General features: G+C 36.7%; 1 protein-coding gene across 1 annotated transcript; it reads right to left on the bottom strand.

Annotated features, from left to right (window-relative positions):
- Window positions 1-667: 667 nt before the first annotated feature.
- Window positions 668-19,331, bottom strand: LOC106133466 (probable peroxisomal acyl-coenzyme A oxidase 1). Its single transcript, XM_013333196.2, has 14 exons — window positions 19,214-19,331; window positions 16,634-16,772; window positions 12,642-12,798; window positions 11,247-11,415; window positions 10,529-10,652; window positions 9,964-10,208; window positions 7,746-7,906; window positions 7,099-7,261; window positions 5,943-6,133; window positions 5,541-5,690; window positions 4,727-4,832; window positions 3,961-4,113; window positions 1,729-1,845; window positions 668-920 (listed from the first exon to the last, which is right to left on the bottom strand). The coding sequence occupies exons 2-14, from the start codon at window positions 16,755-16,757 to the stop codon at window positions 774-776; spliced, it is 2,007 nt and encodes a 668-aa protein (XP_013188650.1). The 5' UTR covers window positions 16,758-16,772; window positions 19,214-19,331; the 3' UTR covers window positions 668-773.
- Window positions 19,332-19,870: the final 539 nt, after the last annotated feature.

The following is a 19,870-nucleotide window of genomic DNA, read 5'->3' as shown; positions in this document are numbered from 1 at the left end:
ACAGCTACGAAATTTGTCCGCATCCATTTTCACCTAAATTCTTAACGTTAATGAGATTTACTTTTTATTATCAGGTCAACCTAATAGCCTCACATGTACGTATAACTTCGTAAGAATTTTCTTTCAACTCCTAACCGTTGAGGAGTTGTACCTTCCATCATCAGCTCATTCACATGGGATGATGACTATCAGACGCAAATACTTAAACAGATCTATGAAATTGTCAAAAACGTAATTGCCTGTAAATTTGAGGTTTGCCCTTGATTTCCCTGGAATACCATCATCAGATCCTGACTAGGTAACAACGGGACCAACTTGAAAGTATACTCTACCAAACAAAAAAAGAATCACGTAAATCGGTCCATAAATCTCGGCGTAATCGGTATGCATAAATAAAACACCCGAATTTTATTAACTATCACGAGTTGTCTCGATGCTCGATAGATGGCGTTGGCATCGAGATAGATCGCGCTATGGTTTCGTTACCGTCATTAAGCTAGGTAGCATAAAATATTTTAATTTATCGTGTAATTTTAGCAGCCCCCTAGCGGACATACGCGAAACTACATATTACACACTACAAATATTTTGATTTTTAATTCCAGTTGTAACAAGATTTCAGCCTGTGGAAGAAAAAGCCCTGTCGAGATCATTAAAAAACGCTATATATGTATAACCGAATTACACGTGGGCGAAGCCGCGGGCGGAAAGCTAGTTTATTTACATAATAACAATTTTATCCGGTAACCAATTTATCCTAATAACTCAGTAAATCACAGTTTGGCTTTCGCCATGAAAGGCTTGAGGTACTTGTGGAAGCTGTCGTCGACAGGCTTAGCGTTCAGCGGGCTCTTCAGAGCCTCCGCCATTAGTCTTTCGTAAACGCGCCCGTCATATGCACCCAAAGTGGAATTCAAGATCTGAGAAACAAAAAACACCACGATTGTATGAAAAAATATCGAAAACTCGAGTTTTTCAGTTAGGCTTTACTAGTTAAATCAGTGGACTGCCTTGCGATCGCATAATGATCTTTAAATGACAAGAAGGGTACCGAACAAGGACTATTCACGAACTCTGATTATATATATATGTATATTTGACGGCCTCTGTGGCGCAGCGGTAGTACGCTTGCCTGTGGCACGGGAGGTTCCAGGTTCGAATCCCGGTCAGGGCATAATGAGAAACGAACTTTTTCTGATTGGCCTGGGTCTTGGATGTTTATCTATATAAGTATTTACTATAAAATATAGTATCGTTGAGTTAGTATCTCGTACGTAACACAAGTCTCGCACTCACTTCGAGGCTAACTCGAGGTATATATTTATTTAATGTATCTCGACTTCCCTCACTCTCTGTCTGTTCGATTAACTTAAGAAATAGAAAAAAAGGGTAGATATGACATACGCCTTGTCAACGTTCATGAATAAACCCTGGAATCTGCCTGTCACCACGATCTAGTTGGATAGTCAGAATATTTTCTGTTTTTTTTTATTATTTCTCACTTTTTCAATATATCTACTAAAATTATGATGATGCTGAGATAACTAACGCATGCTAGTTTACTTAATTAATTTTACTCACTTTCAGAATTAGAAACGAAAAATTCACAGATGTATATTAAATAAATTGTATATCTTCCAATCTATTGCTGAGAACAAAAATGAACGCTTAGAATCCATGATTTAATCTGTTTTGATGTGATTGCTTTAAAATAATCGGTAATCATACCTCATCTCTAACATCAAATGCGTCTACCAGCCCCACGGCATTGGGCCTGATCAATGACAGGAGCTGCTCATATCTCTGCTGCAGCAGTGGAAGATCGCTCTTGGATATTGATGAATACTGAAACATAGACAACATTATTTTATCACGAATGAATCTCAAATATAGTGCCGTGAGTGCCGTGTGGTTCCCGGCACCAATACAAAAAAGAATAGGACCACTCCATCTCTTTCTCATGGATGTCGTAAAAGGCGACTAAGGGATGGGCTTACAAACTTGGGATTCTTTTTAGGCGATGGGCTAGCAACCTGTCATTAGTTGAATCTCAATTCTATCGTTAAGCCAAATAGCTGAACGTAGCCATTTAGACTTTTCAAGACTATTGGCTCTGTCTTCCCCGCAAGGGAGATAGACGTGACCATATGTATGTATATAATCTCAAATATCAATCGTTAAGACAAAAAGCTGAACGTGGCCTTTCAGTCTTTTCAAGACTGTTGGCTCTGTCTGTGTCTGGATATAGACGTGATAATATGTATGTATGTATGATTTCTTTTCTTCCCCCTGTGAATCCTGAATCTTTACCTCTTTGGAGAATCCTCCTATTTTCAATGATATTATTATAGGTGGGTGAAAATCATTTTAAACGACCATTGTCACAAAAATGAAACAAAAATGAAATCATAACAAAAATGAAAATCGTAACAAAAAATAACAAAAATGAAATTATTAGGGTCTCTTCACAATTCGCATAAATAATACGGACATACTATAGGTAGGTACCTAAATAATTATTTTCATTGATTGATAAAGTATAATAATACTAAAACACCTTACTTTTTATAATTCGTTTAATCAATAATCAATAATTCAAATAAAAAATGATTTTCTGTTAGTTTGGAAACTTTTACATAATTTTTTTTTATTCTATTTAAATTTTTTAATCTTAATTCTTTGTGGATCCTGGTCTTTCAATCGTTGTCTGTATAGTCGTTGACGTTCAGCTGCTGACATCGGCATTCTAAAAAGATAAAAAAATCAGGAACAAAGTTTATAGGTTAATATAACTTACCGCCATTTTAAAAATAAAAAAATACAAAAATTAGCTTCTTATTGCTGTGTGGATGCGGCTTTCTTTCATTTTTGTTATATCATTTTTGTGACGTTACAAAAAAAAGTAACGAAACATAACAAAAATGAAAAGATATTGTGCTTAGAATATAACTTTAAATATTTTTAATGAAACAGGAGTTGCAATAAGTTAAAGCACCTTCAACCTTAATAATAGTCGACAATGGTTGTCTATAAATCAATAACTAAAATTATGTATTCGCTTACCTGTATTGTTTGTTGAAAACAACAAAGCTGATCAATTTAAATTGGAATTTTCACGAAGAATAAGGAAACACGCCTGCACACACTTTTACATACGATGACAAAATGGCCGATCCAAGTAGCTTCTAGCGTCCGGATTGGCTACTCGTAGAGCAGGTGTTGACAATTACAAATATCAAATATTACCAAAATTTCGTCGTGACAAAAATGAATAATAAAATGGAAGATAATTATAGACATCAATTTATAAATTAATATTTATTATAAAAATATATATAAATGTAATTAGCTTTACCTGATATCAATTACAAATCATAATATATACCGAAAAAAAAACCAATTGTTTTAATATCGTTACTAGAATTTTTATTCGGTTGTATTTTGTAACGCAAGTCGTGAATAGGACAAAATATTTTGTATGGAGAAAATTCCGGTTCGGTGTGAAAAAAGAAGGATATTATTAAATACTGGTACAAAAAAACAATACATTATATTTATTTAGCTAGGCAAGGTATAATTCTATAGTTGTATGTATTCGTTGCAGTAGAATTGATAATATTTTTTTAAATATAGCATGAGGACAAATTTTTATGTCGAAATGGTCGTTTAAAATGATTTTCACCCAGGTATTACCTAAGTAAATCAGGCTTTTACACGACCTTTTTAAAAAGGTTGCGGATGCTAGACGAATGTTATGTTAGACGATGTCTCTGGTCTGGTCATCTGGATGATGATTCTGGTTTAAGCAGCACTAAATTGGCCTATTTCCTTTATCGTCTTTTACAACATCCATAGGAAAATTATAGAGAAGTCTCATCCTTAAACATTGGAAACTACACTGCGCTTAAGAATAGTATACCGAATAACCTACTAAACAAAGAGTCTAAATATCAGACTTACCACTAGAAGATCTCCCGATTTCTCTAACGTCCAGTAGACCAGATACAACTCGGCTAGCTGCTGCATTACTACAGCCAAGCCGGACGACAACGTTGGAGAAAGCCGTTGAACCTCCTTCCAGAAAGTTTGGCAAATAATGGCGCGACAGTGGGCCTGTGAAAGGGTCAAATTTAAATATTTTATTATATTCCACTAGCTGTGCCCGCGACTTCGTTCGCGTGGAATAGTTATTTTGGGCATCATTGAAGCCCTCAAGGATGAATTCTTCAAGACTTCCCCGTTTTTTTTTCACATTTTCCATTATTTCTTTGCTTCTTATAGTTGCAGCGTGATGTTATATAGCCTAAAACCTTCCTCGATAAATGGCCTATTCAACGCAAAAAGAATTTTTCAATTCGATCCAGTAGTTCCTGAGATTAGCGCGTTCAAACAAACAAACTCTTCAGCTTTATAATATTAGTAAAGATAATATTGTTCAGCATTTATACACGTACATAGCTAACTAAACCAAAACTAAATTTAAATACAAGCTTTTTAAAAATTACAAGTTAATAAAAGCTTTTAAAAATAATGATCATCTTTTGTTACTTGGAAGAGATCCACATTCTACGGCTAGGAGTAACAAAGATTATTTACATTTAGCTCTCTATTCTCCACAATTCAACAATATTTTGCCGTTAGTATCAGTTATATTGTGACCTGGGGTCAGTCTATGACATCAACTATGGCCCACCGAAGGCTTCTAGAAACATTTCTTAATACCGACCTCGCTAGCGTTGACAAGCTGTACTGAAGCCAAGTTCCACGCGTCTTCGTAATCATTTCCTGCCTTCTCGTATTTCTGAATAGCCTCGTATGCTGCCTTTACTTTTCTGAAAAAAAAAACCATGATATGAGTAAATTAAAACTAGCAGGTTATATTTTTACTCAAAATACTTAGACGAATTGTAAACTTGACATTTCGTTAGATGGAATATATTTATTATTCATACCTACCCAACTATCTTTTTCCGTAGATATTGAAAAATTTGCCGTAAAATAATGTGCCGTGTGGTTCCCGGCACCAATACAAAAAAGAATAGGACAACTCCATCTCTTTCCCATGGATGTCGTTAAAGACGGCTAAGGGATAGGCTTACACACTTGGGATTGTTTTCTAGGCGATGGGTTAGCAACCTGTCACTATTTGAATCTCAATTCTATCATTAAGCGAAATAGCTGAATGTGGTCATTCAGTCTTTTCAAGACTGTTGGCTCTGTCTACCCCACAAGGGATATAGACGTGACCATATGACCATATATGTATGTTGAAAAATAAGCACCTTCACTTTGTGCAGCAGCCATGATCCAGGTAGGGTTGGAGTCTCCTGTTAACAGGGGAGACCGGACTCCTCGTGGCCCAGAAAAAACTCAATCGTCACAAGCAGAAGGATGATGATGAAATATCATACATATAATCACGTCTATATCCCTTGCGGGGTAGTCAGATCCAACAGTCTTGAAAAGACTGATAGTCCACGTTCAGCTGAAATAAAGTTGAAATTACATTTAGACGAAAAGAAACCCAAAATGAAGATTACCCAGCAGCAACAGCTTGGAAGCCCGCGATGATACCATCAGCGTTGTTCGTCCACGTGGGCTTCTTATTTCTGACGAAGGGAAGCATGTACGAAACCGTCGGCGTCAGAACATTGCCATCCACCGCCTGCTTCCAAGCTTTCATGAGATATCTGCAAAGGTTTAATAATGTCGGAAATTTTTGCAAGATGCCCATTTTTTCTTTCTATCAAGTTTCCTACGAATGAAACATTCCCAATGACAATTGACAAATTGTATAGGCAAACCAAGATTCGGTTTGCGGAACGATTTCAAAGACAAGAAAATTATTGGTAAAGAAATAATCTGTCCAGTGATACGATCAATCAGTTGTCACAGTAAATTTTCTTACGAAACTTTTTGAAAACAAATCATTTCATCATCACCTCGCAGTCTGTAACAGCATCACAGTGTACTCTCCCTCGTAGGTGACAGTGGCGGTGACCAGCCCATAAATAATGGGTAGATTTGAGGACTGCATGTAGCCGTGACCTCCGCAGGCCATCCGACACTGTTCCACGCAGATACCCGCGTCACGACTGCACACGGCTTTCAGGCAGCACGCTAGGGCGTGGAGCTGAAAGAAACAGTTCACAATTGTATATTTATTTACACATTGATTTGGTCCAGTGTTAAGCGAAGACATTTTGAAATTTACGTACCTTTTTAGTAACTTAACGTTAAAGTGTACACGTAGCAAAACTATCATGAAAGGCAATGAACCCAATTTATTGGTCAGAACTGAAAGATCTCTTTTTTTAAGATTCTTAAGAAAGATCTATAGATTTTCTTGAGTTATGACAGTTGAATGTTTGCACTCAAATCCGCTAAGAAGTAATATTATAATCCCACAGCGTAATCTATTTATCTCTTGAACCGATAGCTAATCTGATAAAACTTTCTTGATTTGGTAACAACCTTTGTTCTACATTTAACTAAAGCATAATTTCTTCTTATTTAACTTAACTGATGTCTGACATCGCTGCAAAATAATAATTTCTTTCAATTAATTACCTGTGCCGTGTAGTTCCCGGCACCAATACAAAAAAGAATAGGACCACTCCATCTCTTTCCCACGGATGTCGTAAAAGGCGACTAAGGGATAGGCTTACAAACTTGGGATTCTTTTTTAGGCGATGGGCTAGCAACCTGTCACTAGTTGAATCTCAATTCTATCATTAAGCCGAACAGCTGAACGTGGCCATTCAGCCTTTTCAAGACTGTTGGCTCTGTCTACCCCGCAAGGGATATAGACGTGATCGTATGTATGTATGTATGTATGTATTAATTACCTCTGTCTCAATTGTCTTCTTATCATACTCTCGGCAAAGCCCATTGTGTCCTCACCTCTCTGGATAAGAGCCGAAGATACGATCATAACCACGAATTTAATTTGAATCAGGTTCCAAACCAGTTTCGTGATTACACAAAGCGAGCACCCCGCTTACCTCCGCAACAATCGAAGAGGAACCTTATCCATATTGGATATACGTAAAAATATTTGCAAATGTTGATCAAAATTAAGGACATCCAAAAAAATACCTCTGGCAGATGATCAAGTTGTCCTTTCCCCATGTCATGGACGACTTTGGAGTAGCTATCCCACAGCCAAGTGCCTGTCATCCTGAAGGCGTGGCTGGTGGCTATGGAGATGAACAGCTTGTGTTGTTGCGTTACGTAGTCCAGGATCTGAGGCTCTGGCTGACTGGAAACGGTAAAATAAATAACTTATTTATCATGCAGTACATAAGTATGTGACTCCGGATTCGTCTCCAGAGGTGAGATAAGTAACAAATGGAGATAAGGCCAGGGGGTTGATGACATTGAAAAAAATAAAAAAAATAAAATTTAATAACTGCTAGGTATCGCCAAATTCCATTCAATGACTTAGTCTATTACAGATCTAGTCTCATCTCATCGGGTGGACAACTTACCTAATCTCCTGTTTGGCTTCTTTCCACCCAAAGGTGGACTGGAAGAGATTGCATTAGCGATAAGTCCGCCTTTGTACCATCTCTATCTGTTTTGTGCTGTTTTGTATGTTTTACTCTTATGGTGCAATAAAGAGTTTTATCTATCTATCTATCAGTTATGACTAAATTTATTAATTTTTAGCCCAAGTTCTTGATAACCACTACCGAGTAGGTGTACTTAATTAGTGGAGAAAAAACAAATTACAATATTCTTACTCAGGTTTGGGCCGTGACTGGTGCCTGACCGCCGAATACCGCACGGCAATGGTTGCAGCCCTGGAGATTTCGTACGACGCATCATTGACTATCATCACTCGAATTAGAACCATGGTCCCGTACGCCAGTTTGTCGTTCTTCGACTTTACATAGGTGCCATCCTGTAAAAGTGTGACTATGTTTGAGTCAATTGGACGTAGACTTAACAGGACAAGAGAAGAAGAAAAGATTACCGACAGCAATTTAGGATGGATGATAACAAGTCATCATTTTTTCGCCGGCTGTTAAGTCGGGATTTGTTTTCGCCATTTTAATGAGACCCAAGGTCCTTGGTGATCGTATAGTAATGCTATGTAGCTTAAATTTGCCATTTATGCCCCATTAAAATTTATATATTTAGGGATTGGCTATTTATGCAAGCCCGCATTTTTTCTCTAATTTCCTCATAAATAAATCAATTTACGTATGATAACTACTACTATAGTTTACTCGTAGTCTGCATTATCAAATATGTAACTTGTAACCCTTGATAACAGTTCCCAATAAAAAACAATTAGTTACAAACAAATAACGTTTGATTACGTTTGATTTGATAGCTGACAAGACGAATTGATTAAATCATGGGTTTATTTCATTTGAATGTCTATCTGTTAAACTTATGGTTTTCGTTTTTTTTTTTTTTTATAAAACAATATTTTTTTGGCGATAATCTAATTTTGTATGTGTTCAAAATGTTAAATGTTTTTGTGTTCAGCTCCTCGTACATTTAAAAGACTTTGTAACTGCTAAGAAAAACATAAGCCAATGTTTACGACAAGTGAAGCTGTTAAAAGGTGAAATGTCAGACAGGTTTGTTGAAATAAAAAGTATACTTATTTGGTAATGTGGAAACTGAATTAATTTACATAGTGTAAATTATGTTACAGAATGACACTTTTAAGAAATAAATTTAAATTATATCAGATAACTCAGAATTTTGAATTATACTATATTAAAACAATAGTCTATATACCCACTTCAAAATTCTGAAACAAAGAGCTAGTCTTCTAGGAATAACTACTTAAATTTTCCCACAGAAACGTTTCCCGAACAAATTGGTACAATACGGTTGAAAATTACGGTTAAAGGATTTAAGAAAAGTCTTTCTTAAATTAAAATATTTTTGCCAACGCGAACTCAACAAATCTAATTCATCCGGTAAGTATAGATAATAATAGTACGCTACTTGATTAAAGAAAACCTTGACCACCTAGACAATTAAGACTAAAATTGTCGACTGCTGCCACCATTAGAGCACCATTAATGCTTAAAGGTCGACAATTAACTTCTAATGACGTTAAAGCCTCCACGATAGTTACTTAGTCTATTAAAAATTGTGGAAATTGCAACTTTTCCGCTAACGAAACTGGAAGTGCGCCGAAGGTACTGTGCGATTATGACATTGGTTCCAGTGTTACGAACACGTCTTTTGTCGGGTTACCAAATACAGAGAAACGTGGCTTTAGTGATTACAGGCTGCACCGTACACTTCAGCCTAGTGTTTCGCTTCCATGTCAATTTTCAATTGTCTGTTCTGCAGACGCGTTGTAGGTAGGTTATTAACGACTAAAGTCATGTTTGGCAAATTTTGGTAAAATATGTGTTCAACGATTTTCCATTTTTGCAGAAGAGTATCAATGACCGTAGTCATCTCCGCAAATTTTGATAAAATATGTGTTCAACGCACGTTCGCAGAAATCAGTTATTTGAGTCAATGTGAGGAAAATAAATACTAAATAAATTTTAAAGAGATTTATAGCGTTGGAGATTTTTTTTCACTGTTAGGCTACGTAGGTATTTTGATAGAAATAAAAGAAGCAAAACGCCTAAATGAAACTGGTAATCCTATCGCTTTATCCACATTTACGTGATATGAATTCGTATGAATTACTTACCAGTTACAAAATAACGGGTGTTTCAATGATTTATTCTACTAGCGTAGTGATCACCTCACTAATCCATTATGAAAAGTAATATTTAACTTGAACACTTCTTCTATGTCTATCTTATCATGGATTTTGGAATATACCATTATCCTCCTGATATTATCCCGATTGCGTCACTCCTTCGGGAAGAGCGAGAGGCCACCAGCCATCTGTGGTCTCCAGAGCTGTTTTGTATCAGAAACGGACCTCAAAATATTTTCAATTTATTTGCACATTAATTTTCTATCTCTTACCTTCAAAACTTGCGCATTCTTCATCAGCATACTCTCCCTAGGTATCCTGACCTTCTCGAAGCCCAAGAAGCCGTTGTTCGCAGTTTGGAATCCCAGCTTGGGACCGATCTCGCCCACTTTGACCCCAGGGAGGGGTTCGTGGGTTTCTGTGTCCCTGATCTGGACGAAGAAGGGATGGACGCCATAGCATTTCCCTTTTGTGTAGAGTTGAGCTACCACTATGCAGTGGTTGGTTGTGTGCCCCACTGAAATCAAATGACATAGGCTTATGTGGAGTCGAATAGTATACCATCAGAATTTTTGGAGTGTTAAGTTTCGTATAACAACTTGTCTTTGAAGACTGCCTGAAAGAGATTGCGTAGTGTGATAATTGCCTTTGGTGCATTAGCTTGCTTAAGTTGTAGGCCTTAAAGCAATAAAGATATTTCATTCATTAAATCTTAAAAGGTAATCAAAATTAGTTCAAAAAAGAACTACTGGTTCGAAAAGTTCAGTCCAGTAGTTTCTGAGATTAGTGCGTTCAAACAAACTCTTAAACAATATTCTGAATTTGGTAATAACTTACAGCCTCCAGGCCACCACTTGTAGCCAGTAATGGTAGGAGTTTCCAGGATGAATTGTTCAGTGCTGGGGTCATAGGTAGCTGTAGTCTCCAACCCTCGGAGGAATGTTCCGTGGCCAAGTTCAGTCTGTAATAATTTTTGGGTCAAATATATTTTTGATAAAAAAAAAATCGTACTTCACTTTACATCTTTAGATATAATCACAGAAGTGTGAAATTTATGTGACTGTTAAACTTGGTTCGTTTCGAAGTATGAGTAAACAAGTCAAGGATAAGAGCACAATATCGACATGTAAGACTATGTGTAAGATCCAAAAGTTTGTACCACGTATTATAACTACGTATTAAAAGCAAGCAAGTCTTTGAACAACTAAAAAATAAATTAGCATTTAAAAATCAGCCAGCAAAAAGCAGTATTTGATGGCCTCTGTGGTGCAGCGGTAGTACGCTTGTCTGTGACACCGGAGGTCCCGGGTTCGAATCCCGGTTAGGGCATGATGAGTAAAGAACTTTTTCTGACTGACCTGGGTCTTGGATGTTTATCTATATAAGTATTTATTATAAAATACAGTATCGTTGAGTTAGTATCTCGTAACACAAGTCTCGAACTTACTTCGAAGCTAACTCAATCCGTGTAATTTGTCCCGTATAAAAAAAAAGTATTAAGTTGTTGAACCCAGAAACCACATTCATATTCTTGTTTAAAATTGTTTTATCATACTTGTGCGTAAGTCCCCAATATCTGCATTGACAACGCCTTTGGCAGCCACTCGGCGAGTTGGTCGTCTGACGCCTGACCCAGAATGGTGGGAACGAACATTCCCATGTGGAGAAGGAAAGGAGACACATCCTTCACTATTGCGCTCTGGACCCGATACATGTTCGAAGGCCTGAAAACATCATGTCGTTGACAATTTTGGTTCTGGTGTTTGTCCCGGTTGTAACTTTTCTGAGTAGTGTACATATTGTAATATCTTTATCCCTTGCGGATAGAGCCAGTCTTGAAAAAACTGAAAGGCCACGTTCAGCTATTGGGCTTAATGATAGAATTGAGATTCAAATAGTGACAGGTTGATAGCCCATCGCCTAAAAAAGAATCTCAAAACAAGTATGACTTGTAACTTTTATCTATTTCTAATTATTTGCGGCTGCCATCGCCCAATTGGGTAGACTTCGCTTTCGAAAATCGATATGTAATCCGTGTCAGACAACTTTTGACCTGATAAGAATATCAACAATATAACTAACAACAATATTGTGATAAAATATATTTATCTTTGTACCTTTGGCCACTAATATTAACAACTTTGATCAGAATATCGATCATAATACTTAAAGGTTCAGGAGGACACTAAAATTATTTGGCCCATAATCGAAAATTTAGTCGGCTAGTTTTTTCATGAAATATATTGCCGTGTGGTTTCCGACACTTAGAATAGGACCACTCCATGTCTAACCCATGGATATCGTAAACGGCGAATAAGGGATATGATAAATATATAGTCCTTTCTCATGGATGTCCTAAAAGGTGACTAAGGGATAGGCTTATAAACTTGGGATTCCTCTTTTAGGCGATAGGCTAGCATCCTATCATTATTTGAATGTCAATTCCCAATTAAGCCATACAGCTGAACTTAGCCTTCTAGTCGTTTCAAGACAAGTAGTTGGCTCTGTCTAACCCGTAACGGATGAAGACGGGATCATATGTATGTATACTCTACTCCTAACTCTCTACCCGAATTTTGTTTTTTCACTTTTGATATGTCGCTAGACGAATCTTCTCTGCGAGGCAGCAAACGTCAAACGAGGAATCAAACGAGGAATGCCGTAGTGCGTTGTGTTACAGCAGCTTCATCATGATATAACCTTTGGAACTGCATTCTCTTATCGAAGATCTCTTGGGAGACCACAGAGAACTCTGTTTTTAAACTTTCTTGTAGGCATTAAACGAGTAAGATGTAAGGCTCCATAAAAACTAAGTTTACATGATTTAATCCCTTCGTTACTATTGCATAGCATACTTTGCTGTGATTGGTTGATGGTAAGTGACGTTAGAGTGGTCGCTAACCTGACAAAGTTCCTCTGTGAGCGACCTTAGTGATGTTCTAATACTTACTTGTAGGCATCGAACGAGGAATGCCGTAGCGCGTGGTCTTTCAACAGCTCTATCATGATGCAGGACTTGCGGACAGCGTTCTCGTACCGTTCTTTGTGGCTCATGTACTCTTCAGGGACTTCATCTCTGAGCTCCTTCACACTCAGTACCATTTCCTCTGCAAAATTCCATGTCATGTTATGATATATCAAATATTTCAATGTTTTTTTGTGATAACACAGGTCATCGACATATTACGTAGGTATACTAAGTTAAATATAAAGTTATACATACATAAAATCACGCCTCTTTCCCGGAGGGGTAGGCAGAGACTACCTCTTTCCACTTGCCACGATCTCTGCATACTTCTTTCGCTTCGTCCACATTCATAACTCTCTTCATACAAGCTCGGCGGTTTCGGGTACTTTTGACCTGACCCTTTACCAGGACGTCCTTAATTTGATCAAGATACGTTCGTCTAGGTCTTCCCACTCCGACCTTTCCCTCCACACTCTCCTTGTATATCTGCTATTTTATGTATGTATGTAAATATAAAGTTATATTTGATACTAGCTTCCCCCCGCGACTCCGTCCGCGCGGATGTCGGTCATCGCGTGGATGGTTTATTTCTCCATTTTGAGATGACATCTTAAAAATATCTATTGGACCCAATTACGGCTAGGCCTATTATAATTAAGGAGATCCCTCTATTGAGCTACTGCTGTTGAGTTCGCGTTCTGTAGTAAGTAGTCCGGTCAATTTAGACCAAAAAATAAGAATGAAGCTACATTAATTCCCATCAAGCTGAAAATGAGTATAATTGTTTAAAACACAATTGACAAACACAGGAAAAAACATTACCCAAGGTCAAAGGTAAGAAAATGGGACTTTCACGATTTTCTTGAAAACGGTAAGTTTTATAGGAAAATTACCTCAGACATAGATTGTAGATCATAAAGATATCTATAAAAAGGAATCAATATTTTTTTTCAATAAAGCTACCGTTTCTGAGATATTACGATGCAAAAAGTTGCAAGCGTCATAATATGCATAAGCACGTCTCGTATATACTCTATGTAGCAGTAATATAAGTAAAAATATTGTTCTGTCGGTAATTTTAACTTGAATTCAAAATATAAAATATACATAAGTATAATGAAACCCAGTCCCTTCATTTATACTGTAGTGAAACCTTGAGACAACATCTGTCTCTCTGTTTAATTGTGTACGTGGCTAGGGTCGTATAGCTGCTTTGTCTCAGAATGCTCAACACATGAAATACCGTTAGTCTTTAATAATAGTTGTCCTTGCGGGGATACCGTTGTCGGCTATGGACACCACGGCCTCCCATGCCCTAGGAGTGCCGGCCATTTAGGGCGCCATGCCGCCCTAAATTATATAATCCTCCATGCTCTTGCCACCATCCATGTTCCAGCCGTTCTAGAACCAAACGGTCTGGCTCGGGATGATGCCAAGAGACCGGATGGTATGACTTTGGTACCCTGGAGATTGGGGCGGCCTTTGGTGTGGGATGCTACTTGTGTCACTTGCGCCGTCTCATCTTCAGGTTACTAAATCTAAGGCCGTTTTGCTTCAAATGAGGCAAAAAACCTCAAAAGGCGCAAATATGTAGTTATCGGGATCAAAGTTTACATCAGATGGCAAGTGTGATAGTGATATTGAAAGGAGAGTGAACGCGGGGAACATGGTGAATGGAGCTTTGCATGCCTTTATGAGCAGTCAGAAACTATCCAAAAAGGCTCGACTGGCTGTGCACAGGGGCGTGTTGGTCCCGATATTAATGTATGGGAGTGAAAGTTGGGTATGGCAAAAGAAGCACGAAAGCAAAATAAATGCAGTGGAAATGAGAGCGTTAAGGAGTATGTTGGGTGTGAAATTGAGGGACCGGATAAGGAACAGTGTGATAAGGGAATGTTGTGATGTGAAAGAAGATGTAGTTACAGGAATAGAAAAGGGTATGTTGAGATGGTTCGGTCATGTGGACAGGATGAATGAAAACAGGTTGACTAAGCAGATATACATGGAGAGTGTGGAGGGAAAGGTCGGGGTGGGAAGACCTAGACGAACATATCTTGATCAAATTAAGGACGTCCTGGTAAAGGGTCAGGTCAAAAGTACCCGAAACCGCCGAGCTTGCATGAAGAGAGTTATGAATGTACCTAGATGAAGCAAAGGAAGTATGCAGGGATCGTCGCAAGTGGAAAGAGGTAGTCTCTGCCTACCCCTCCGGGAAAGAGGCGTGATTTTATGTATGTATGTATGTATGTAGTTATCAGTAATATCTATACTTTTGAACCTTTTGGGGTAGAAACTCTGGGACCGGGGGGCCTATCTGTCCATCAGCTTTTCCGACAATTGTCGAAAAAGCTAATTGAGGTATCTCTTGACCGGAGGGCTGGAAATTATCTGGCTTAGAGAATCAGCATTGCCATTCGAATTGGCAATGCTGCCAGCCTTCTGGGCACATTCCCGCATGTTGATGCTATGCAAGGACTGTACAATTTATAAATTAAATTTTAGTTTGTAGTCATCTTTTTTCTTTCTTTTTATAAGTGGCTTTAGTTTTAATTTGATTATTGCATTGAATTTGATAATTGTAACCTCTATTATTGTCCTAAGATGATTTTCTTCACTTAGGGTAATTCTATTTTTTTTAAATAATAAATGCGAAAGTTAGTCTTGAGTGCCACTGCGTAGTGAAAACACGTGTTTATTCTAACCTATTTCAGACTTTTTCAAGTTTAATAATAAAAATGTTAAAAAAAATGCGCTAATAGTACACTACCTCAGAGGTGGCAAGGAAACGGATGCATATTATGACGCTTGCAACTTTTTGCATCGTTATATCACAGAAACGGTAGCTTTGTTGAAAAAAAATATTGATACCTTTTTTATAGATAACTTTATCATCTACAATTTATGTCTGAGGTAATTTTCCGATTTGAAAAACTTACCGTTTTAAAGAAAATTGCGATACACCCATTTTTTACCTTTGACCGTGAGTAAATTTTTTTTTTAAACCGGAATCATGGGGGATTTTGAAATAATGCTTTTGATTGTGTTTTAAATAATTATACTCATTTTCAGCTTGATGGGAATTAATGTAGCTATGAAGTATTTTTTTCATAGTAATTAGTAGCGGCCCGCTTGTGCAGCAAACGGTTCAAGCCAAAGCCGACTTTAGGCGCTACAGGTTACGGCGCTAAATCCACTGCGGGTAACGCAACGTGTGTTCGCGGTTCTACAGAACAACGTCTATGGATACACTGAAAAATTAAGATTTTTTTTTCTTCGTATTTTTTCGGGATAAAAAGTATCCTATTTTACGCCCAGGATAATAAGGTATAATTATACCAAGGTTCATCAAAATCGAACCGTTAGTTTTCACGTGATGCCTGAACATACAGACAGACAGACAAAAATTTTTTTAATCACATATTTGTTTTTGGTATCGATCCAGTAACACCCCCTGCTATTTATTTTTTCAATATTTTCAATGTACAGAATTGACCTTTCTACAGATTTATTATATGTATAGATAATGTATGCCAATTTCCAGCATTAGGCGTTTTTAATATTTTTGAGTTACAATTCACGTTTATAATTGTTTATTTAACTGCGTAAGACGTATGTGGATTAAATTTAACAAAAGATAACAAAATCCACAACATTATTCGTCAAAAATATTCAAAAACCATTAATCGCAGCATACTACGTCAAAACAATTAATCTTAAATTACCATTTATACATTTGCAATGGTTTCATTTAAAAGTACCAGTTGTCCTGCCAATAGGTAAGCCAATTTATATTATTATTTAAGACTCCCATGTAGATTCGCTTTCATTAAAAAAAAACACATTGGATTTTGATAAAATTTCTTGGAGAATACAATTACGTTTATTTACAGTTGAGAAAACAGTAAGTCTTTTTGTTGGGTTTTCCACTATTTAAAAAGGAAACTTTATAATTTGATAATGAAGCCTCCACTTACCCACTTCTTTCCTGTCCTTAGTGGCCTGTTCCCCTCCATCTATAAGATGTACCAGTTCTTTGACGTCAAAAGTACATTTCTTCCTCTCTCTTACCAAATCCTCATTAACTTTTCCTTCAGACATCGCAACACGTCAGCTCTGAACAAACAAATATAATACACTGTAATTCCATACCGATTACAACTGATAATTATTTAATTATTAAAAGCTTTTATCAATTGTTAGATGAATATCTTTTTTTAATCCTAATGAAGTTTGTTTACATAAATTAATTTGTTTATTCTTTATTGTAACTATTACAATTTGTAAAGTAAAATAGGCAGACTTAATGCTAATAGCATTATCAGAAATCTTTTATTTTAATGCTACTGTTGTACTGATCTGTCTTTTTTTTCAAGATCATTTCAAGATCCCGCATTTATTACTTTTCGAGGTCCTCAGAAAAAGGTTATTGTAAAAACCTCAACACCAATTAGTTTTTTCAGCGTCCAAATCTTCAAAAAAGTATATTGCAAATTTTTGCAACCTGAAAATGTTCATGCCACCTATTTATTTATCCTTCATTATACAAAATACAATTTAGTACAATAGGCAGACTTAATGCTAAAAGCATTATCTAACAGGCACCATTAAGCAGAGAACCTACCAATTTACAAGCAATTTTTTTCTATCTCATAATTTTGTTTATTTATCGAAAACTTAACCTTCCTTTACAGTTATAGTTAATGTGATGCCTGATACCCTTTTCAAGCATACATGACATTGGTACAATAACCTATTTTAGTACATTTCTGCAAAGTACGTATTCCTATGTGGTCTTTATCGCTCCAATCTTCATAGTAATCGCTCTAATCGCTTCTAGACATAGCTATAAGGATACACGTACAAGCCCCTACATACCTTCGCGTTGATAAGATATGGAACCGCTTATCACCACATCAAACTTCAATGTTATATGGTAAGCGACGAATGTAATGGCAGGACCTTTGACCAAAAGGTGGTTATGTCGCTTTATTTTGCAAAAGGAAACATTATTTGTATGAACATTGAATTTAACATCACACATAAATCTTAGTTTTGTAAAATATGTTTTGGTATATACGCTATGTAATGCAAATGCCTATCCTAAAGTCTTATAGACTTTAAGACATTTTACATTTACATCAGCTATTTATAGGGCCATTATCAATTCATTTAAAATTTGCAAAGAAAATTCATACACACATACACATTACACATAGCTACGTCTATATCCCTTGCGGGCTAAACAGAGCCAAAAGTCTTGTAAAAACTGAACGGCCACGTTCAGCTGTATGGCTTTATCATGGAATTGAGATTCAAATAGTGACAGGTTGCTAGCCTAATATATACGTACGTAGTTTTTACTATAACGTTTTCATCTAATTTTATCTACAGCTTTACAACTGATGATTATCGCTAGTTTGGGTCAACTATACCAGTATTCGAGTAGCACGATTATTACCAGATATGTATGTATGGTAATAATCGTGCTATAAACTTAACATTAGTATGGATTCGGGCCCTTCGATTTCCTCTTAGTATGAAATGTAAGAAGCTTGCCCAACTAAGCCAGGCCGCTGGATAGTATTACGAAAGATATCAACATCTGATGCTTTATAGGCCTTACGTAAAACGTTATTTCCGTCTTATGTGCAACATTAACTACAGATCTTAACTTGTTCGCAGTTGCATTCGCAGTCCCTAATAGTCAGAGCCCGGGGTCCGCTTTCCGGACGACGGGTTTATTCTCTTTTAACCGTGCTGTTGTCTCGTCAATGTCTTATTGTTTTTAGAGATATTTTTATTTAGTTCTACAACCATACGATTCAACGTGGAGATCATCTAATAAATATAATTCCCATTAACCTAACCAACTTTTACGATTTTAACTGCACGTGCAGCGTATTTCATAATGCGGTAAGATCGGCTTTTGTAGACCATCTATTTCAAGTTTACTGCTAAATATTGTTATAGAACTTAAGAGGGAAATTCTTTATTTCTCTGAGTTTTTGTCTATGAAAAAGATATGCAGAGCATTACAGCATACTCTATTTAAAATATTGTTATATAATTTATCGAACTTTATGCTGTTTAATTTACCTATGCGATGGCTACATTATAAACATTAGGTACTCGTACTTTACAATTTTTTATTAACTTATTGAATTATACTATTTAGAATTATGTTTAAAAGATCTAGTTTTTCTAACATTGACTATAATTATTATTCGAATAAAATATAACAAAAAATAATTTCCATAACTTAAACCTTTCTTTTCATACTAATTTAATATACCTAAGATACGTAATAACCAGCGTATTCCGAACGAAATACCGAATCATAACTTATAGTTAATAAGATCCATCCTAAATTTCCCACGGAAGTTTACATTACAACGTATAAATATACTTTGAAAACCTTTGTCCGTATGTTCACACCTTATAATAACAAACCGTACAGAATGCCTAACTGCCTAGTCATAGTCATTACTAAACACAGACTGACGACAGACTCTAAACAATAACACAAGAGCACATCTCTATCATACAATACTCACTTATCAATTCCAATTTACACCAACGTCATCTACCGACACTAAACGGCACTAAAAAGTCGATATATCGCGGAGTAATCGAGATTGACGATAGCTCGAGATCGCTCCTACAACACTACTGAGTGTAATTCATTAGGGAATGTTATACCTCATGCTTGAATCATCGTGACGTAGAAAAAAAACGTTTACTGAATTAATTTGCGTGCCTGGTGTGAGCAAGTGAGCAAAGTCCATTGCACTTCATAATTTTATGAGGATTTCGTTAGATTCTATTATTAAGCCAAATAGCTGAACGTGAACAGCTGAATGAGCCTTTTCAAGACTATTGGCTCTGTCTACCTCGCTAGGGATATAGACGTGACTATATGTATATATTTCGTTAGATGAAGAGGGAGTGTGAATGGGACTGTTGGAGTGGGAAGGCGTAGACGAACGTACCTTGATCAAATCGGACACGTCATCTAGCTAAAGGTCAGGTCAAGAGTACCCAAAACCGATGAGCTCGCATAAAGAGAGTTCTGAATGCGAAAGAAGCAAGTTTTCCTATATGCAGTATGCAGGGATCGTGGCAAGTGAAAAGATATAGGCTCTGCCTACTCCTCCGGGAAAAAGGCGTAATTGATGTATGTATGTATGTATGTCCTTCGATAGAGCAGTGTG

This window comes from Amyelois transitella, chromosome 3 (assembly GCF_032362555.1).
Source record: "Amyelois transitella isolate CPQ chromosome 3, ilAmyTran1.1, whole genome shotgun sequence".
Taxonomy (NCBI): domain Eukaryota; kingdom Metazoa; phylum Arthropoda; class Insecta; order Lepidoptera; family Pyralidae; genus Amyelois; species Amyelois transitella.
This window is presented reverse-complemented; position numbering and strand designations above follow the sequence as displayed.